This window comes from Miniopterus schreibersii, assembly GCF_964146895.1.
Source record: "Miniopterus schreibersii genome assembly, chromosome: 13".
Classification (NCBI taxonomy): Eukaryota; Metazoa; Chordata; class Mammalia; order Chiroptera; family Miniopteridae; genus Miniopterus; species Miniopterus schreibersii.
In genome coordinates this window covers 17,962,562-17,985,540 of record NC_138113.1, presented here as the reverse complement: position 1 = coordinate 17,985,540, position 22,979 = coordinate 17,962,562, and the positions used below count along the sequence as shown (strand labels likewise).

Here is a 22,979-nt window from a genome sequence, read left to right as displayed (position 1 = left end):
AATTTCTGAGCTTTCTTCCTGCCAAATTTCCACCATGCTGGCTCATGCCTGCCAATCTTGCAGCAGTGATGTGTTTTCTAGCAGGGAACACAAGGAGCTTTGGGAGTTATTCTGGGCCCTCATAAAACTCTTCTTGGGATTTTTATAGAGTGATTCAGTAATACACCCCCTTGGAGAGTATCACTGCTACCGGGAGAGGTCCTTAGAGTTTCTGTATTGACTTCCTTGAACACTGTTGAGGAGGGACCTGTCAGAGAAGAAACAATTCTAGGGTAAATATTTGCCATACGACCCAATATCATGATTCCCTCCCTTTTTAATGTTATTCAAGCCTTTTCTTAACTCTGGCTTTATTTCTCTGAGGACAAGACCTGTGCTATGTACATGGCTATATGTTCTCCATATTTTTTCACTCAACATTGCTTCCTCAGGGCTGGCATAGTACGTGGCACATAAGAGGCACTTGATATCAGCTGGTGATGGAGAATGGGAAAAGGAGAAACGGGGAGTGGGCCTGGAGCTAGAGGAACTTGTCTGCAGAAGTGCAGAGCTAAGAGTGAACCCAGAACACCAGGCCCTGGCTTTCCATCTGCACCGAGGTCCCAGCACGCCTGCCGGCTCCTACACTCGACAGATTGACAGCCAGGCCTGCACTCCGGACTGCACCAGGGCTGGTGGATACCAGAAAGCAATTTCACTCATCTGATCAAGCAGAAACAGAAAAGCTGGCCCTGCAACCCAGAGTCCCGGCTGCTGTTGCTCCTCTGGGGAAAACCTGGGGAGGTTACTTTTCTCTTCGGCGCATCATCTTTCTCCTGTAGCTAGCCTTCCAGCTCCCTTCAGGAAATCTAATTGTGATTAACAACAACAAAAACATTTTTTAAAAAAACCATTCTGAAGATTATAAATAGGAAAACAAACTATTGCTATTTGCAAAAACAATGATGACATTTATGTATAATAATACATAGCAGGAAAATCATAAACTATCGTTACCTTGAGGGAAGTAAAAAGACCAGACAACCCCTCTGTGGACTCAGATGACACAACCAACTCACACAGGTTTGACACAGAATTTCAGGGGCTCATTAGTCCCTTGAAGTTCTTCATCATCTTCCCAGACATACAAGCACAGGCCCTGGTTAAGATCTGGGCTAGAGGTTCCATGTGGTCTCTGAGTCAGTGTTAGAAACTGACGGGACCTCAGAGTTCAACTCATCTAATGAGATTTCACACATGAGGTTATGAGGCCCAAAGAGTTTTCATCCAAGGGCGTAGTTGGTGGGCTGCAGAACTGAGACCTGCAGGCATCCAGGTTTTCTGAATCCCAGTTATCTCACGGTATTGCTTTAATGTATTATGTAGAAAACAAATGTAAAGAAGGGAGGGGAGTGGAGAGAGACTGACTATGAGGGGAAAGAAAGGACTGGACTGTACAGGCTAGCTATTACTTGTTTTCATTTTTGTGTTTAGTGTCGATTGGTTTTCTAGCTTCGAGCCAGACAGACCAAGCGGGAGGCTCTCTGCTGGCTCCCTGCTCTGGCTCTGTAACCGAATCCTGAAAGATCATCTGAGGTAGACTTGGGGAGGGGAAGACCAGGGAGCTCTGGCACAAGGTGAGCTCCAAACAGCTATGTCATCACAAAACCCCAGCACCAAAAAACCTACTGAGCCCAGGAAGTGGGGGAAGATTTCTAAGGAGAAAGTACGGGCCTTGAAGAAAGAGTAAGGGTTTATGCATCAAAGAAGGGGGTACTGCCCGGATGGCGTGGCTCAGCAGTTGAGCATCGACTGAGGATCCAGGAGATCACAGTTCAATTCCCGGTCAGGGCACATGCCCGGGCTGCAGCCTCGATCCTCAGTGGGGGACGTGCAGGAGGCAGCCGATCAATGACTCTCTCATCATTGATGTTTCTCTCTCTCTCTCCCTCCCCCTTCCTCTCTCTGAAATCAGTAAAGATATATATTTTTAAAAAAACCAAAAAAACACAGGGGTTTACTGGGTGGTCCCTGTACGTGGGAGGGGACCCTGAATCAGGGTGGGGTGTGAGTGAGGCACCGTGGGACATGGGCCTAGAGGCAGCTGGTATCTGACCTGGGAGACATCTTAGGGATTTTTTAAGCTGGAGAGTGTCAAAGTGAGATTTGCATTTTTGATAGATACCTTTAGTAACCCGATGGAAGGTAGTGCTAAAGATATACCCCTCCAATTAGAGAGCTATCGTCCAGATTCATTTGTTCACCCACTGATCCCAATTTATGAAGCTCATAAGAGAAGCCAGGCACTGACCTAGACAAGAAGAGCCTAAACCAGGACAGTGGTGATGAACATGGAGCCATATCATCAAGAATACACACCGAGGAAGCAGATTCGAGAAACACTCGGGAGTTAATAATCAGCAGGACCTGATGACTAAGAGTCCTGGGTGGGGAAGGGGTGAGGTTGAAAAGAAAAGAGGAAGCACATTGATGGAAAGTTGAAACAAATATGTCCAAAATTTTAGAATCATATGAAGCCTGAAGAAATTTTCTGGAAGAAGCTCCAGAAAGATCAAAACATACAGATCAAAACAGTCTTCATCTGTGCTGTCTTTGAACCAGGAGACTACTTTGGAATTTGTTATTTCTTCAGGGCAGAGACTCACACCTGCCCTAGGGAAGTAATTATAAAATTGACTGAACTGTACGCTGAACCCAAAGAGGTTGAAATAAAATACGCAGATCTGGCCGGGTCTCTCCCCACAGCCTGTGGTGAGCCTTTCCGACCAGAATTCTAATTTTGTCAAAATGGGGTTGCTTTCATGCAATTTTAAAACGAGCTTTCAAAAACGGAAAGCAGCAAGAATAGCAAGTGAACATAGATGGGTTGGGGGAAAAACTGGGTTGGGTTAAGTTTTATAAAAAGAAAAGGTATCTTTTCTCACGAAAAATAATAAGATGGGATTTTTCTACTGTTACTTTAAGAGGCAAAGGACCTAGTCAAAGCATTCTTTTTTTTCTTTTCTTAATTCCTTATCTGCAAATAAAGAGCAGCAAAATTAAAAGAAAAAAAAGCTATGTGCTGTAAATGCCTTTAAGACACACGTTTAGTTCCACACGGTACTGTCTTGCTGGGCGGGTTGCCCAGGTCGCCTCTAAGTCCCACAGTTGCGTAAGGCGAAGGGGTGAAACGTATCTTTACCACCCTGGGGGTGAATTCGTCCCTGAGAAACAGGATTGCATTTTCTCACCGGCTCACATTTAGCTGGCTTATTACCTGAGCAGGGCACCAGGGAACCGGTTCCCTTGTTGCCACAGGCAGGACACTAGACTCGGGTCCCGAAGCTAAATTCTTGACACGGCAGCACAGTGCTCTGGCCCTGGAGGGCCCTCGCCCTCTGGACATCCCTCACATTCCTGTCCTTTCTGGTAAACGGTTTCCAGGAGTTCCACCTCCGGGAAACTATAGGGACAGCCCTGAGGACAACCTAAGTAGTAGCAAATGTTTTATGGTCTGCAATTGTTTTTTAAGTAAAGAAAAAAACTGCTTGGAAGAAGCAAAGCTAAACTAACTGCTGACATGCAAACCCAGCCTGAGAGCTCAGCGGCAAACCTTGCTCCTGGTTTGCAGGTAAAAAGAGCTCTCAGCCTTGCAGGGCGATGCCTTCTGTTGGTGTGGCCACCGCACAGCCAAGAGGCCCCTGTGAGCAGGGACCTCGTGCCCAAAACGCCCCTGCGACTCCAAGGTGCCTGGAATTTCACCTAGAGCAGTAGCTTCAGGAGCTAGCTGATGGATTCTACTCTTTTACTCAAACTATTTCTTCCTCCCCCCCCCCCCCCCGAAGAAAATCAAAGATGCTGGAGCCTTCCAGCCTAACAACACAGGGCTTGTTCACCTGTGTTAGGAAGCCCAGGGTAAGGATCCCGATGGGGCTGTAAGTGTAAGACGGGGGGATTCTATCCTACGTGCTTGCTTTGGCTCCTGAAACTTGTATCCCAGCATATTCCTTTCCTCTCCCTGTAATAACATCCAATCAATGAGCCGGTGACAAACAAAACGAGGCCAGGACTTCATCCCTCCCCCAAACACACACTGCGGAAGGGCCCTTGGTACTGAGTGCCTTGGCCACAGACGGGCAGCTACTATAAAATAAGGGGTGCTGCTCTCTCCTGACAGTGGGTTTTCCCATCACCTGAAAAATCATTTACCGAGTGTCTGTAACCAAGGTGAAAAACACCCCCAAAGTTTAGATCTGCATCAGCATTTTCCCCAGGAACTACTCAGGTTACAGTGTTTATGAAGGGCAAACAGAAAAGAAGGAGTTGAAAAACTTAAGTATAAATTAATAGCCACAGAAAGCAGGGGCCTGGGACTATTAAACATCCTTATATCACAAACTTAGAAGCCAGTCAAGGAGACGTGGCAGAAAGTCCACAGGAGACTGACCAAATGGTGCTAAGAAATTGCAATTTGTCAGATTATATATATTTGAGACAAGCCCATAAGTATTCAAAGGATGATTTGACAAAAAGCCTCCGGGTTAGAACGTGGCCCTGAGCGTCCCGCAAACCCGCCGCGATGCCCTCCAAACCCACCGCGATGCCCTCCAAACCCACCGCGATGCCCTCCAAACCCGCCGCGATGCGCCTGTAAGAGGCTCTCAGGTGCTCAGCTGCTCTCTGCTCTTGTGACGCTGGCTGTAGGTGAGGAGCCTTTGGTACAATGATGAAAAGAGACTTTTCTCTCTAGGAGCTCCAAGTAAAAATAATGAGGATTTTTATGACCTTAGGATTTGGGGTAGAAAGCAAAAGATGGGGATGGTGGGCAAAGTAACTGATTTATGGAGTAAAAGCCATTCACATGCCAGGAGACCAAAATTTATTGCCAACCTCTACCACTTAGTGACTTTCCTGAGAGGGTTCTGATGAACTTAAGGGTGTTGGAAATAGTAAAATTTTCTACTAAGAGCCTCTTAGAATCACAGAATGTAAGAGCTACAAGTGATCTTACAAATTATTCGTTCCCAATCCTGAGTGTGTGATAAAATTTTCACCGGTCCATGGAAAATGGAGATATATTTGGATAATCTATCACATTTCTTTAAAAAACAAGATGAATTCAATGTAAAGGATTGTTTTTTAGTCTGAGATTGAATTTCCCCCACTTTTGTGGTATTAAAATATTCTTTCTTTTATGAAAAGATAGTGATTATAAATGGCAGTTTGGAATTTAAAAAAATAAATATAGTCTCTCTCTGTTTCTCATTATTAGCGCAATTAGTTTCTTAAAAATGTATTGAAATATAACGTACATACATCCCAATTAGTTCTAATAGTCCTATATATAGGATAGCTTTCTAACTTGGCAAAAGGAAAAGTCAGGCAACCCCAGAGAAGTCTCCTAAATTGTTTATTAAAGAAAATTTACTGGCCCATAAAATTGGATTGAGTTCAACATCCCTTCTCTTTGCAGAAAAGAAAGTGAGAGTGTAGAGAGGTTAAATGTTAAAGCATGATACATACACCAAAGGTCCCTGAGCTAGTTGACAGCAAAGCCAAGGCCAGAACCAGGGCTCTTGTCTCCCTGAGTCTGGGGCGCTTACATCCTACTCGACTTCCCAGGAGTTCCGTGCTGGTGGGGTATAGAATTTGACCCTAAAACCATGCACAGTGCAGCACTGAGATGAGCCCGATTATATGCAGTCTGTTCAACTGCATTATCTCGTACAGTCATGGAAGTAATCTTTACACAGAATGAATTACGCATTTTTGGTGATTTTCGCCTAATCAAAACTCGAGAGGACAGCATAAGATTTTATACATATACACAAATAAATATGCACTTAGTTCATCACCTCTGCCTGTAAGGTGCTTAGTTCATTTTCTTCTTTATCAGTTGCAAAACAGCTGCCGCCACTATTTTTTCCTTGCAGTTCACAAGATACAGTTCGAATGCATTTATTCTGCATCTAGGACAAGTTGGGCCAGCTCACTCATGCCCATCTATTGAGCCATGTCAATATCAAAAGATGACAAATGTCACCAAGACAAATAAAAGCCTCTAAACCCAGCCCTGGAGCCAGGAAAACATTCGACGTTGTGATGCCAAAATTTTAATCCATTTATCTTGATTTCACAGTCTTCTAATTAGTTTCATAGTCACTATATCTATGGGAGTTTCTAATGCCTACTGCTAACTGAAGTTGCTGTTTAATATGCAGGCTCACATTCTTACCTTTTCCCTCCTACCCGTTTTGATCTGGCAGCCATTAACACAATCCCATTGTTTTAAAGAGGCCAAAACAGAACAAAAGCCCTTACCTAAAGTATGGCAGGCGCCCAGTAAACTTAAAGCAATGTCTTGCTTAGTGCCCTGGACTTTTTTTTTTTAATAATTTTAATTTCAAAAATAATATATCATTGTGTATTCTTCGCCCACCTTTCTCTAATGTTAATATCTTACATGACATCTGCATTTGTCCTGCTCAAGGTACAACTCATCCAACCCTTCCCTTTTCTATCAAAAACCATGTGCTGTTCTATCAGTGCCCTGCATTTGTGAGGTAACGTTCAGGTAAACTGATCTCTGCTAAGGAGCTAACAAGTAACAGATTTACATTTTAGTAAAGAACTTCTGGAACCTAAGGCTTGGCTAGGATGACCAGGGGGCCCAATGTGTTGGGGACTGTCTCAGTTTATGCCTGTTGCCCTGGCTTAATTAGTAATAGTATCCCCTTTCCCTCTCAAAAGGGTCCTGGTTTGGCTGTTTAATTATATGGTCACCCAACTTTAACCAAAATATATGACTAATCACGGTAATTATAAGTATTTTGGTAGGCCAACAGGGAAAATAAATTTAGGTAAGTGAAGTTTTGATGTTTCTCAAATTGCACCCCAGCTCTACATTCTTATAAAAAGTTAAAATTCACCAACCTGTAGGAATCAGGGTTTCATCCACAGGCAAAAAGGCATCAGCTTCTATAGTGACTTCATGGTCATATATGTTTGGGGTACCCTGGGCGGGGGAAGAGATAGAGAAGAAAAGATTTAAAGCTTAGTCTTATTTCATACATTTGCTTTATAATTTCTCTCGCAGAAATGTTTTCAGGCATTGACAAAACGTTAGAAATCTCATGTGACCTGTGGTGATGGCTGATAATGTTCATTTAAGTGGGGTAGACAGGGCCTCAAATAGCAGCTGATAACGTTTGGAAGAAACTTTCGAGAGTGACCCCAGTATGCATGTTCTTTACTAAAGGAAATTGTAAAGGTGCAAAGTCAGGGAGATATCAGTGGTTTGAAAGCCTTTTGCATTTCAGCTTATTAGCAGAGGGGTTTCTTCCACTCTCCTCACATGCCAGGCAAACAGAAGCGAGGGTCGGTGACCTGTAGCACACAGGGGCTGGACGGCCAAGGCCTCGCCTCCGGGCTCACTAGAGGTGGGGCATTCACCTTTTCTGGCCCATTTCCCACCCAAATACTGCCTGCCACATGACAGAAGCCGGGGAGTCAGAACTGGGGTCCCTGCTTTTTAGAGTTTGTCTGTCTCCTCCATAAAGACGTACCCTGCTCTCCTGGGGGAGTCAAAGTCTCGTCAGTGGTCAGAGGCCTGGAGTCTAGTTTCAGCTCCCAATGAGTGGCCCCAGGGAAGTGACACAACCTCCTAGAATCTCATTTCCTTCAGGGTAAAACTGGGCTAATGAAGGCCCCAGCTTTTCCAGGGCTCTTCTGAAGAACAGCTTAGTAAAGATGTGTTGTGCTGCTTGCAAATTAAAAGATACACACGTATGTTTCTAATTAAAAGGATTCTTTTGATTAGTAACAGTTTATTTTAAACCTTCATGGCAGAAGATATGAAAGGGAAACCAGGTGAGGGCTTTTGCCTAGTGAGTAATAAAAAATAAGCTAAACCAGTGGTTCTCAAATGGGGACCATTTTGCCCCATGGGGGAAAAGATTTGACAATGTCTGGAGACATTTTTGATTGTCATGACTGGGGTGGCAATGTTAACGGCATCTAGTGGGAAGAGACCAGGGATTCTACTAAACACTGCAATGCACCTCCCCACCCTGCAACAGGAATTATCTGGCCGAAATGTCAATAGTGCCAAGACTGAGAAACCCTGAGCTAAGCGACGCAGAAGGTTCTGCTGGGTTCGAGAAGTCAGTAGAAAGACAGAGCACTATGGTTAATGGAAAACAAGGTTCTGTGGTCAGAAAGCCTCAGGTTCGCATAATCAAATTGGAAAGAGGCCAGTTTTAGAGACCTTCAGGATCTAAATAGACCTTCAGGACAGAAATAGTTTTAATTACACTGCTACGACGGTGTGTTTCTGGGGAGCATCTCTTGTATTCTCCCAGCGGGTGCATGCTGGGCAGGGGTAGGGACGGTGGCAGGTAAGGCTGGGCCAGGGGCTCTCCTCTGCTTGCACTGTCTTAGCCACTTGTTTGGTCCCTGTTCTGGCCTGGGAAGGCAGGTCCAAGACGGGAGGGGTCTGCCGAGGGCAGCTCTAGACTAGAGGGGTCATCTGGGTGGCTCTCCCTCCTGCCATCCTCTCATGCCTCAGGGGCACTGCCAGCCCCAGAGAGGCCTCTGGGACTGAGGGGTGTCTTTTCCCTGTTGAGGGAAGAGAATTTGAGACTGTTTCCTTGGCTCTACCTGTTCAGTGCTCAGGTCAGGGTTAAGGAGCGTTCCATCGTATGAATACATCGCGACTTGTTCACCCATTCTCCTGCCGACGGGCTTCTGGGTCATTCCAGTGTTTTACTATTATGAATAAAGCTGCTTAGGAATTTCCTCTTTTCTTCCTTCCTTTCTTCCTTTCTTTCTTTCTTTCTTTCTTTCTTTCTTTCTTTCTTTCTTTCTTTCTTTCTTTCTTTCTTTCTTTCTTTCTTCCTTCCTTCCTTCCTTCCTTCCTTCCTTCCTTCCTTCCTTCCTTCCTTCCTTCCTTCCTTTCATTTTTTTTTAAGTACTAACACAGAAAGAAAATGATTCAATGTGAAATCACACACCGAATAAACTGATGAGCCTGAGATGTTAGGAAGGAGCCAGGGAGAAGGGAAAAAAACATTCATCAGGCCCCCACTCTCCCAAGGGTTACTGGGTCGCTGAGCAGCACTAATTCCTTCATTAAAGGGAAGCGTGCTTCCTTTATGACTCTTCTGACCTGGAATAATGCAGTGATCTACTCCGGTGGAATATTACTGTTGGATTCATTTCCCTCCCAGGTGGATGAAAACTTGGCAAAGAATGCGAATTCACAAATGGAACTTGAGGTCCATCTCTGAACTCAGTGTTTGTTTTGGTGAACTTGGCTTGGCTGTTGCTAGTCTGTAACATTAATCATTTATAGAGCTCACTGTGGCCTGCATGGGTTTGATGGACCTTTTTGTGTATTGCCACTACCCTGTCTTAATTTAACTCTTATCGCCTCTAGCAGGATATAACAAGACACTATTGGTTACTACCCAAGCCATAGCAACTCCTTCACTAGCACCCTCCCTTCCCCCTGGGAGGAAATGACCTGCTGATTTATCACATGCTAGATTTTATATTCAGGGAAAGGACCCCCACCCTGGCCCCAGAGGGCAAATCTTGGTTGGTCTAAGCCAATCCCGGTGGTCTAATTCCCTTGCTGGTGATTGGGTTCAACGGGGCTTAGGACACACTTTTGCCAGAAAAAGTAGGGAAAGTCTGGAGTTTCTGGGTAAAGTTTTGCTTATTCTTAAAAATGGAAGATAAAAGATACGAAAAAAAGGAATGCCCCCAGGCAGGTGTGGCTCAGTGGTTGAGCATTGACCTATGATCCAAGAGACCGAGGTTTGATTCCCAGTTAGGGCACATGCCCTGGTTGGGGGCTTGATCCCTAGCAGGGGGCGTGCAGGAGGCAGCCGATCAATGACTCTCTCATTACTGATGTTTCTCTCTCTCTCTCTGAAATCAATCAAAACATATTTAAAAAAGAAAAGAAAAAGGAATAGGTCCTTTTTTGCCTCTAGATATGACTATATGAAGGGGTGATTTCTGGAGCTGTGGCAACCATCTTGTGACCATGAGGGGACAGCCTGAAGACAAAGGCCAAAGCACTGAAGAAGCCAAATGGAAAGACAGAACAATCTGGGTCCTTAATGACATACCTCCCCAGTTGTACTGGAGCCACAGTTACTGCTTTTTATCTCAAGTTCCACCAGGCCTGCTCTCATAGCTCTTTAGGTAAAGTTTCAATAAAAAAACGTGTTCTCCCTGTTTTATGTTAGGCAAAAGTAGGAACAGCAGAAAAAACAAACAAACAAACAAAACCCCACAACTAACCCACAACCCACATAACTTTTCCATTCTTTGAAAAACCCAGTTCTCCTTCCAAGGCCTCCAACACTCAGACTTAGAAGTGATGAGTCAAAGCTTAGCCCCAAGTAGAACAAAAATAGTATTCAATTTAAAAAACAAACAAAAGAAGAAAATAATATAAGATGAACTGACTTAAATACCACGTTTTGAGCCATTTCCCTGGGGAGGGTTTAAGACACATGATAATGCGTCTGTGGGTCTGGCAAGAGATGTTTTGAAAACGCAGAGGCCCCTTGACCGCAAGGCCTGGTGACTGACCATCCACTCTTACCTGAGTGCCCCAGAAGGCTGGCAACCCCTGCCCACCCTCAGCCTGAAGCTAGTGGCTGTGGGATGGAGCTGCACATACTAAGACTACATACAGAAGGGAGTTGACATTGACCATCCTCTGGGCGGGGTCTGTAATCTGGGAAACTATTCAGCCTCTGGAAAGAGATTCAGAAATACCTGTCACTTCAAGTCCCTTTAGGCTTGGAAAGGAGTAAAATTCCGGTCAGGAGGGTTCTCCTGCCAGGTCAGTGGAAAGAGCCTCAGTGAACCTTACATTCCCATTAAGTCTCCTCCATTGGGACACATTGGCAGATGTAATTTTTCACAGTTAACTTCTCTTTCTATTTCTGAATCCATTCCTTTAGGCCACCCCTGATTATAAAATAGGATGTTCTAAGTGTATAAAAATGGGGAGAAATAGTAAAAAATCACCATGATATGCTGCCTACATTAAGCCATGAATATTTTGTTCTATTTTTGTCAAGTTTCTTTCTGAACTTATTTTAAAAAGCAGAGTGTTTATGTTCATTATTGCAGAGCCTGTTATGGCTGGGCATGTTTGTTTTGTTTCTGTGCTTTGGTTTGTCTTTAAGATCTCAAGAAGGGTGGTAGAAGTTCCTGAAGATAAGAAACAGGCATACAAAGACACACCTTCCTTATTTTTAAAGGGAGACTTTGGAAATTACATAAGAACCCATTAACTCATGCTCTTTGAAAAGATCCTTGGGGAAAAAATCAGCAAACTCCTAAAAGAGTGTGAAAATGCAAGATATTACTAGTTGGCTGTGAAGATCATCTCATGGTAGAAAATCATGCCCAAGTGACTGATTCAAGTAGAGTAGACAGTGATGAGGTTCTTCAGATGAGCAGGAAGTCATAGATACAATCTGCAGAGTTTAGCTAAGCTTTTTTCATTCTGTCTCATGCAATCGCCTCAACAAGCTAAAATATTTGCATTAGGAGGGAATGAGGTCGTTTAGAAGTTACCTAAGGAGGGGTGTCAATGTCTCTACACCACACTTAGGGTGCCCAGTAGGAACATGCAAATATAGGCAGCATATCTAAAAGGGTTGGGCTGAGCACAGCTTGAAAGGTCCAAGGGTAGAAGCACTGTCCTTGGAACCAATTTCTTTGGCAGAAGGGGTGGGGAGTAGGAGTAAAGTAGGGGAAGCAAATGTAAGTATAGTTACTAGATGAGAGGGAATTCTTAAAATAGCTAGTTAGTTGTCTGAGCATATAGGAAACAGATAGTTCTCTTGGCAGTAGAATGTGCTCTTCCTATCTTTCTCTATAATTTCCACTTATTGAGCACCTACTATGAGCCAGATGCTTGGCTGGGCACTTTTCATCATCATGGGGGTGATCCCATTGCCAGAGTAATTTCATGCTTTTTTGGTCTTTCCAGTCAACCCTCCCCCCCCCCCCCCAGTCATTTCACAAAGCACATCACAGGAGAGAAGAGGCAAGGCCACTTACCTGGCCTGCCAGGTTGAAATAAGAATGGTTGGTCAGATTGACTGGTGTGGTCTGACTGGCCTGTGCTCGATAGTTGACCATGAGCTCCCCACCGTCCAGCGTGTATGTTACCCAGACTTTTAACTCCCCAGGGTAACCTTCCTCACCATCTGGACTGACCCGGGAGAACTGGACGCCATTTGACAGCACCTGAGGGGTCCAGAGGACCTAGAACAAATTTTTTCAAAGCTGTTTAGTCACTCCAATCCCAAGCTAAATGCCAATATTAAAGACATAGTATTATTTCAATATTAAAGACAACTGATTCCAGGAAGGGAAATTATGATACAATTTATAAAGTTTAAAATAATAGCCTAGATTTTAATATTCTAAAATTCTGTTTTATACAGAATTTGAGATAAAAAATTTTTTTCTCTTTACTCACATTTCCCGTACTCTTTTCCCCCTAAATTTATACGTGTCTACAATATTTTTTTCTCCTACTTTAAGACTATTTTGAAACCTCAGCACCACATTCTGAGTGTCATATAGCAATATCTGCTATCTGCTAATAGAATTTTTAAAAATATATATATTTATTGATTTCAGAGGGAGGAAAGGAGAGGGAGAGAGAGAGATAGAAACATCAGTGATGAGAAAGTCATTGATTGTTTGCCCACTGCACGCCCCTGACTGGGGATCGAGCCCGCAACCCGGGCATGTGCCCTGACCGGGAATCGAACCCTGATCGCCTGGATCCTAGGTCGACGCTCAACCACTGAGCCACGCCCGGCCACGCTATCTGCTAATAGTATTAAAAATAACCTTAATAAATCAGCTCCTCTCTCCTGGGGGGTACTATTTACAAATGTTTATTTAAAAGCACCATGAGTTTCTCTATGTTCCCTGGTGTTCCAAACAAATGAGGCACTTGCTCCATTAGGAAGATTCTAGCCCATAGTCAGGAGTCTTGATTTGGGGGCCAAGTTTGTTCTCAGCTCACTGTGTGACTTTGGACATCAATTCTATTCATAAAATAAAGGGGCTGAGAAAATGATCGCCAAGGTTTCTTCTCACTCTGGAAAATAGTATTCTAAGAGTGGAAAGAAAAATTTTTATTTTTTAAAATATGTTTTTATTGATTTCAGAAAGAGGAAGGAAAAGGAAGAGAGAGAGAAACATCAATGATGAGAGAGTCATTGATCCGCTGCCTCCTGCACACCCCCCATTGGGGATCGAGCCCGCAACCCGGGCATGAGCCCTGACTGGGAATCGAACCAGGATCTCCTGGATCACAGGTCGATGCTCAACCGCTGAGCCACGCCGGCCAGGCAAATAAAAGTTTTTAAGAGTTTTTTTGCTTTTGAAAATATAAATAGGAATCTTCGATTAACACAGTGATTCCTCTTGGCTTTGCCTTCAAGGCTCCAAGATGACCCTTATGGGGAAGGGAAAACCAACATTTATTGAGTGCTCACTGTGAGCCAAGGCACTTTGCTAGAAACTTCACAGACACTATATTATCTGTCTCAGAGCTGACTTAAGGTAGGTACCATTATCTTCATTTGGGGATGACAGAGCTGAGGCTCAGAAAAGATAACCTGCTTGTTCCAGGCCACACAGCTAGTAAGACGTGCATTTGAAACAAGTGGTCTGATCCTGTTCCCTTATTTCGCACTCTCAGAGGACGAGGTGACCAGAGACCCCAGGCCCTTTGGAGAGCCCTGGGGTAAAGGGGCCTTTTGCAGACATGAGATTGCCAATTTGTTGAGTGCCCATCAGCCTGGTGCTTTTACATGGTTCTAATTAATATTATTATCCCCATTTTACAGATGAGCAAATTGAGTTCAGTGGAGGTAACTTGCTCACTTCTACCTCCCACATCCCAGGGGAGTGGAGTAGAAACTGTTAATATTTCATGCCCACTGTTTAAAGGAGGGGGGGGAAAGCAAGTCATAGATAAGTCAAGTATAATACCTTGGGAAGTATAATTAGTGACAGAGTTAGGATTCAAATTCAGTCTGATAATCGACATTATAACATAGCTTGGTTTCAGTAAATGTTTCATTCAAATCTCCATGAATTGAGGCCAAACAGTGTCATTCCAAATAGACTTGAAAGATTACAACTCCTTTGGCCTGAGGAATGGCCTATGAGCCCAGGCTCAGCCACCCACTCCTGGCTGGACCTCTCAGTGACGTTGCATCTGCCAGGAAGGGGAGCCCAGCGGGAACGGAGGTCCCTGCCTTCACCTACTGTGAAAGCAGCTGGTGTTTGAAACAAATTCACTGACCTTAGTAAAATATTAATTTTACACCCTAATTACCTCCCAGAAATGTTGAACTTTCAAGACACTGAACATATAAAGCCTGTTATATATGCGATTAAAGAAAGTAAAAAGAATCTCCCAAATGGAAAATTTTAGGAATGAAATATTTGAAATAAAATGATCTTAACTTGCTACTTAGCTTTTCTCCTTTAGAGAAAGGACACAATGGAAAGATTTGTGTGTAAACCAATATCATCAGATAAGTATAATACCGTGGGAAGTAAAAGTCCTACTCCTGGAAGGATTTCCCTGGCCCTGTAGTTTCCAAAATGCCAGAGAATTTCCTAGTTTGCACCTTTAGGCCTAAGTATACCATTTCTAATCCTGTCAGGTTATTCAAATTTCATCTTTAAAAAACACGTTGCTATAAAAAGAAAACACATGTCTGCAAAAGAACAATATTCAGTACCTGTTGAGATCAAACACAACTTAAAACAAAGTTCATCTGCTACTGCTCATGGTACTATAGCACACCTACTGTTCAAAGACTTTCTATGGCGCCGTAATAACATTCCCAGTCTTTCCCCACTTCTCTCTGGGCTGTTGCACAGCCATTCTCCCCAATATCAACATAGTGAATGAAATGCTGTCCTTTCTTCAAGGCCAGTGCAAATCCCACCTCCCCAGTTGCTATGACTTTGTTCATGCCCAGTTCCTCTACCACACCACTGGCGTCTATATTACAGGCTTATAACAGTTGTTAATGGAAGGGTCCTGCTCTGTTGCTATACTGTGAGCCTCAGAAACCCCCACCCTATAATGTGCCCTGGTTCACAGGAGGGGCTCGGTGGGCACATTGCATTCAGGGACATGTACACATGTACACTCACTATTTGCTACGTTCATACAGGGCATGCATGTTCGGCAATGCCACAGAAAACGCCACAGCTGAACAGAAGGAACAGGAACAAGGTGCTGTTCTGAGGCTCCTCTGACGATCCTGGTCCAAACAGAGCTGGGCCTAACGTCCTCTGGTTGGGGTTTGCCCGCAGACTGGGCATAGGCCAGAGACCCTCTGGCTCTGTGTCTCTCTGGCGTGAGGAGTCCCATCATCGAGGAGAAGGGAACTGATGGGCAGTCTGGTTCTGGGCCACAGACAGGAAGCTGGTGGGTCGAGGGAAGCAGAGATTGACCAACTTCCTTCTACAGGACAGGCGGTGGTCAGAGGCAGAAAAGAAATTGTGATCCTTAACTGCACACATGTTCCTGTCTTCTCTGGCTCTTTTTAGGAAATAATGGGTGGTTATAATCGAAAGGAAGTTAACTTCCAAAACAATCTCCCTCACAGCCTGAAATCAGACTAGTAAGAGAGTCACTGGCAGGGGGTTAACCGGCAGGTGCCACCCAGCCAGGAAGCAGGCGGCCAGGCATTCCTGCCTCGGGGAGAAGCTGTTTGATCGATTTGCTTTCCTAACCTTGCTTATCCAGGGATCCACTTGGGGAATGGGAGTTTTATCGTGGAAAGGGGGGACTGTGGAGTGAGAGGCGATTCTGAGGCAGGGTAGCCCTGAATGCAGCAGGGCTTAATGACGGATACAGGGATGTGCGCTGGATTGGGGCACCCACGGTGGTGGCCCTGCTGGGTAGGAATGAGGGCTTCTGGCCAGGCAGCCTGACTTAGGAGTGTGTGGCCTTTCGGAGACTCAGATTTCTCATTTGGTGATAATACAGGGTTCTAGAAAGGGTGAGAGATAATACATGAAAATGCCTCGTGTCGTAAGTGGTTAGGCATTATTTCAATCCACTTTCCTGCTGTGCTTAAGGTCAACCTGACTCCCTGATCCCAACACTGTCACAAAGTCATTCCCTGTCTTCCCTAAGTCAAGGGCCGTTGTCCTTCCCTCGGGGCTCCCCTGCCTGTTATGGTCGGATGAGCTAGACGAGGATGGGTCCTGGAACGGCGTCAGCGCGGCTGCTCCTCCGCACCGTGGGAGCAGCCTCTCTCCTGAATCACCTTTCCATGCGTTTCCTCCGGTGCCTAGGATTGTGCCTGGTAAACAGAAGGTACACTCGAAGGTGCTCTGTGAAGTGTGCCAGGTGAGGACCCTACCCAGTGCCACAACTCACCTTATCAAACCCTCTGGCTCCTCCGTGCAGGCTGTTGGGCCCGTTGTTAATGGGCAGCTTATACTCCCGTCCGTCGACTGTGAACGTTCCTTTGGCAATGCGGTTGGCCACCCTGCCAACCACTGCTCCGAAGTAGGGCTGCTTTTGGAGGTACCCTGCAAGGCCATGGGAGGACAGAGTATGTCCATATTATTGTTGCACATGGCACACACTTACACTTTAAAATATTCATTATTTACCTGAAATTCTAATTGAATGGGGCATCCTGTATTTTTATTTGCTAAACCTGGCAACCTTAATCAAGAGTAAAACATGAGAGCTCTCCCCAGCCTCTCAACTCCTCGCCTTCCCACTGCTAGCAGTTAGGAATATACACTTACTTTAAAAGAAATTAACTACGTATAAGCACATACAAATACACAAACACACTTTCTATTGAAAGAGAATTATACACTCTGTTCTGCTGTTTTCAGTTATCAAATGTCTTAAGAGCTCTCCATGTGACTACGTATCCACCTACCATATTCCTTTTGATGGTTACAGGCAATTGATGAGCATAAACTGTTGGCAGCTTTTTTTGTGCGTGTGTGTGTGAGGGGGGTTACAAATAAACATAGAGCGTCCTGTACTTACTCTGTGCCTGGGCACATTACAGTACTTTCCGTCTTTGTGAGCTCCTCTACGCTATATAATCTTTTAGTGCAGATTACATTGGCAGAGATTAAAGTTTGGAGGTAGTTTGTTTTTTGTATTATCGCCAGGGTTGCTTTCTACTCTATTTCTCACTCAGATGCCCTCGGAATTCCATCTCCCTTTCTGCAGTCCTGTGCAGCCATCACATCTGCTGTGGATCCGAAGAGCATGCAATTTAAGCATATGAACTATTTCTACCGTGGTTGGAGGGGCTCTTGGGATATGGACCCTGAACAGATTAGGCCAGTTGCAGGTCACGGGTTCTCATTACTCAACTGGTTGGGCCTAAGGTGAAACATTAATCTTCTCTTCTGGGTCTTCCCTGGTTTACTTCTTTGCTAATATGCAGATCCTCAGAGTCCTGCCTGTAGACGTCCTAACAGCTAACACTGAGCTTTCCAAGTCTCAGCCACTTTCTAAATGCTCTACATGTAACTCATTTCATCCTCAGAATGCTTCCATAAGGGAGACACTATTATCCTCATTTTATAGATGTGGAAACTGGAAACAGAAAGGTTAAGTAACTTGCTCCCAAACACACAGCTAGTTATGGCCGAACCAGGATTTGAATGCAGACAGCCTGGCTCCTGAGTACATGTTCTTGAGCCTCACACTACTTGGAAAGCACAAGGCTTTCAGGTAACTGCCCTTACTACCATCTCTCAGCACAGGCCAGGCTGATCTCTGTCAGCTCCCACCTTTCTCCCCTCACTTTCCTCTCTTTCTGAAGCTGTAGCTTTAAAACCCCTTACCCTGGGTCACCAAAACCAGACCTTTCCTTGGTTTGGTTCACATGTTTTTCTATGAAAAAAGGCAAAGTTTCCAGGTCAAATCAGGAATGCTGATTTATTCAAGTCAATTGCTAATGTGGGATAAAGGATAGAGAAAAACCTTGTCCCTTCCTTGGGGTAGGGGGGCAAGGGACTGGCCAGAACACAGTCATAAATGCTGAACCATCCCAAAGATCCCAGCTACGACATCCACCTCAGACAGCCCAAACCTTAGCCAGAGTGCCCTAAAGTCTCAACAAAATTGCTCACTAGTCTCAGTCAAAACCTCTTCACCCTGATCCACTTTCCTTTGGCTTTTGGGGGAAAACAAACATTATTTTAATTGACAAGCACTTTAAGCATCCCAAATATTTTATATATTTTTTAATGGCTGCCGGTTGTCGCAGATGAATCTCCATGCCATTTTTTTCAGTGTTAACAAAGTGAAATAAAAAGTTCAAGTAGTGTGAGGGAAGAAATTTGAGGGCAGAGGAAGGAAAGAAGATAAAATTATTCACTGTTCACCATAGTCAGACACTATCGCAGCCAACAGCATGTTTAATCATATCCACTTGTTTCAGGTGAGGAAATGGTCTGGAGAGGTTAAATAACCTGCCCAAGGTGACACAGCTTTAAGGGACAAAGCAGATTTAAACCAGGACTCCTCAGTGCTCCTATAAGGGCACTCTTGGGCCTCTGTGATATTAAAGTGCAGCCTCTACACTGGTCCCTTTTCCTCCGGGGTATCCCCTCTTAGGAACTCAGATTTTCTAAAAGCACTATGTTTGTTTGTTTTTTCCTAGTTTTTCCATAATGGCTCTCATGCTGGTAATAGCTGGGTGGTAACTGGGCGGTGGGGGGAAGATGGAGGGGAAGACATTGCATTGATTTCATGGGTAGGTTGTTTGTACCTGTGGCTTGTAAGAAAATATTCTCATCACAGGTTTTGAAGGAAGTCATAATGACTGCAGGTGGGACATGCAGATAAGAAACATTTAAAAATATTTTAAATACAAAAAAATGATAGAAAAACTCACAGGAGGCATGACTAATGTTCCCAGCCTGTAACTAAAAGATCATATGATTTACCTCTTTAGAATTCTACAGGAGAAAGATCTCATTTTCCCAGGGAGGAATTGAACCATTCTGACCTCAGGTCATGGCCATCATCCAAGCAGTTTATATAATCTACCTGAGAAATTGGAGATAGTTCATTCACACCAACCTGGCAGTTACAAAACGACCATGTGTCATGGAATTATACATGCTTAGCTCTTCCCTGTGGCTCAAAACATTTTTTGGGACATGGTAAGGAAAGTAACCCTTTACTCTGTCATATCTTATTGCTTTAAGTTATTGGCCTCGGTTTGTTTATATAACACTTACATACTCAGACATTCTCAAAGACTACACAGTGAAAATTAAGTCTCCTTCCTATCCCTGTACCCCAGTCATCCAGGGTCTTTGCTTAAGGACAACCACTGTTGCCAATTTCTTAACATGGGCTTTAATACACTAGAATTGATCAAAATAGTAGCAGAGAGCCATTTCATTCTACTGTTATGCGCAGCTTAATGGTGGGGACACACTGAGAGATTTTGATGTGCAAACATTACAGAGTGTCCTTGTGCAAACCTAGATGGTATAGCCCACTGTACATCTGGGCTATATGGTCGGTATATTACCGAAGTGTGGTCCGACCTTGACCGAAACATAGTTATGGAGCCATGACTATATTCTGATTGAGACAATTATGATCCCTGTTATGAAGTCTTCTTTATTTTTGGCAATACTAAAAGAATCTACAAAAAACCTGAAGGACAGGGCCTTAAAAAGGAAACAATAACCTCGAAGGTGGTTGAATATATTAGAAAGTTTTCTTTGATATTCTCAGGGCTTTTGTCCAACTTCTCTTTTGAAAACAGCTTGATTCCCTTTTAACATAAAGAAATTATCTAAATGACAGCATAGGAATGGAAATGTCCCTCTCGATGCTTTCTGTGAAGCCTGTGATGCATTCTGGTTAAGAAAATGCTCTAACTTTCTCAAGAGATGTTAATAACACGAAGGGCAATACAATATAAGCCAGGGGATCTAAAGGGATCAGGGTTTTTCCCTCTCTTTTAGGAACATTAGGGGATAATATTTTCTTTCAACAGAAATCTCACAAGAGTCATAGACTCATAGAGACAATTATATAAATGCCCTCGCAAAATCGCCACTTCCATGCCTGGTGCTTCCCAGGTGCCATGTCATCAGGACACATTTCATATGAATTCCAGAGACACCTTGTGCTTAAGGTCCGAGTGACTCACATCAGAACTGAAAATGGTACGAAGTGAGTGTGTGTGTTGAGTCTGTGTATAGAGGGAGGGTGGTTACCTCCTGAATGCTGGTAAGGCAGAGATGGAAGTGAGATGATAAAAAGCTGGTGCTCTCAGCTTATCATCTCCAGTTCTTTACTGGTTCTGCAGTTGTTGGCCAAATACCCAATTCTTCAACTCCATGGACAATTTTGCTCCAGTCAAGTAAACTTTTTTTTTTAAAATATATCTTTATTGATTTCAGAGAGAGGAAGAGAGAGGGAGTCACTGATCAGCTGCAGCCCACAACCCGGGCATGTGCCCTGACCGGGAATCGAACCCCGATCTCCTGGATCCTAGGTCAACGACGCTCAACGGCTGAGCCACGCCCGGCCGGGCCAGTAAACTCTTTATGGCTCTGTTTCAGCCTGGAAAATAGTTATGCTACTAACAGCAAGAGGTAACGCAGCAAAATGAGGAATCCTCTTTTGTCACTTATCAACTCTCTTGCCTTCTCACTTTGAAGACAGATGTGAACCTCTACCCCCAGAAATTCACAGGGACATGGAGCTGATTTTCCCCATGTCCCTGCACCTTCCCACCCTTGAGTCTCCCATAACAGATTTGTTGAAGTTACCAAAGAAATTCTGCTGAAGATTATCTACCCCTCTCCAAGCCAAGCTGCGAAGCTCCAAGGCAGATTAAGACAACCGGAGGGCAAGGGAAAGGATCCTCAGGAATATGCTTACAATACATTTTGCTAAGGATATGGGGAGCAAATTTCAGTCTCTTAGGGGAAAACCAATACTCTCAAGAGTTTTCTGTTGACCTCCAACCAAGAACCATGCTGCATATCTAAAGAACCAAACAGACAGAAAGACACACCTAAAGGGAAACCTCAAACCTCCCCTCTAAGCAGATTTTGCCCACACCTCTACCGCTGAGCAGAGGATGTCAATTCTCAACAGCACCCCCTTGCCAACTTTATCTCAGACCCCATTTTCTGTCTAGCTGCACGCCCACTGCCAAGAGAACACTATGTATGCTCTCCTTTGTTGCTATCAAACTGCAACTGTAATGATTTATTTATGCCATTCCTTGGATAATGGCCATGTCCCCAGCTAAACTGCAAGCTCTGTGCGGGTGGGGACCTCAACTGTCTCATTGGACGAGGCAACTGGATTAACAGTGTTTAAATGCAGGTACCGATGCGTGATCTTAATGGCCCATGGATTCCAACAGAATACAAGTCCACCCTGGTCAGAAGGAGACCTGGCTTCTGGACAATCAGGAGGTTTGTGCTCGTCTGTACCTGGGCATTGAGCAGCCAGGGCACACTGGGCGCTATCCCGGCTCAGAACAAAGTGCACAAGCTGCCTGTGTCCCCTGAGCATTTCTGAGACAACCAGGCCTCCGAGAGAATCTAATCAAGGAAAAAGGAAGTTGAAGAAGCACGTCTCTGATTTCCCTTCTTGAGAAAGGGCCCCGGGGAAGAAACGGGGAGCCACACCCCCTCCAGCCTGCCTTTTCCTCTGCTGCGCTCACAAAGATCAGACAGTTCAAAGATCGCTCCAGGGTTGCTGGAGTTTTATCTTACTCTCAACTGCCTTTTAAAATCAACTGAGGCAAAGCCTGAATGGATAGCCAGAGGCCAAGTCCCATAGCTGTTTCCATTCATTTTGATTTTTCCCAAGCACAGGATCACAACCCCGTGAGTTAGCGGGTCCAAGCGTTCCTGACGGGCCCAAGCTCGAGCCCGAGCCCGGCCGTGCGCGGGGCAGAGTTAACCCACCTGCCAACTCGGCAAAGCCGAGCACCACATCCGAGGCTCGGCCCTGCCTGTCTTTGACCTCCAGGGCCGAGATGATGCAACCCCAGGAGAGGATGTCCACGCTCAGCAGGTCTGACTGCAGCCGGAACTTCTCCACCGTCCCTGCCCCCGAGGGCAGCTCTCCAAACACGGATCTGGTCACCGAAACCATGGGGAAAGCTCAGGGTGTACGGCTGCTACTCCTGGACCTTGGAACTCCGGCCCCCAAACTTGGAGAGAAAGAAGTTTACTGGGAAAGGGGTGTGACACGGCTCAGACTCCTCCCCTTCCTTTCCTGGATTTAGGGAGTGATCACTCCTGCAAAAAAAACTATCCTGAGGCCCTTTTAAATAATTTCTTTGCCTAAGGTGACCTAAATATAAAAATTTCCAACCGTGCTTGCAGGTCTTTTCTTTTGCTAACTTTGGCTGCATTGCATGTTGGGAATGGTAGTCTTTGGAAGGTGAAATTGCATTTTGGGGCCTGTAGTCTTTCTAAACCCAATCCTAAACCTGCAGGATTCTACCAGGGTCTGTGGCCCAAGGTTCTCAACGTGCAACGTTGCTTAATGTTGGTGGCTGACTTTTAGATTTAAGTTAACTCTGATCCAGAGGGGAAAGAAGTACAGGGGTTTAGAGAAGGGGTAATTGCAGGCTTCTTGGCACACTGCACACTGATGGAAGATCCATTCTGTTTGTCCCACTGGGTGAAGCTCTGGACATGTTTCTGCTGGAGCCGCTGCCCAAAGACTCTCCTGACTGCCTGCCTGGAATAGCAGCAGCCTACAAAGGGTCAGTCATAGATGGTCAGATGCATATGGAGGCGATCAGAGGCAGCCTCTCACTTTCTTTTGAAGCCCAGAGTCCATTTAAGAAGGGATTAAGGAAACAAATATTTAATAAGGCCCTCATAAATATCTGATACTGTACTTCTATTATCTCCTTTCCACAAGCAGA

At 44.7% G+C, this 22,979-nt stretch overlaps 1 protein-coding gene across 3 annotated transcripts in view; it reads right to left on the bottom strand.

Moving 5' to 3' along the window:
- GALM (galactose mutarotase) overlaps window positions 1–22,455 on the bottom strand; it is a 40,945-nt gene extending 18,490 nt beyond the window's left edge. For 2 of the 3 annotated variants that reach the window (XM_081156601.1, XM_081156602.1), the window contains exons 1-4: window positions 22,006–22,455; window positions 16,448–16,602; window positions 12,073–12,279; window positions 6,913–6,994 (exon numbers count right to left, since the gene is read on the bottom strand). In XM_081156601.1, the coding sequence (XP_081012727.1) occupies window positions 6,913–6,994; window positions 12,073–12,279; window positions 16,448–16,602; window positions 22,006–22,195 (634 nt within the window). In that variant the 5' untranslated portion in view covers window positions 22,196–22,455. The remainder of the gene's footprint in view (window positions 1–6,912; window positions 6,995–12,072; window positions 12,280–16,447; window positions 16,603–22,005) is intronic. The other variant, XM_081156600.1, reaches the window with a different exon arrangement.
- Between the last annotated feature and the right edge of the window lie 524 nt (window positions 22,456–22,979).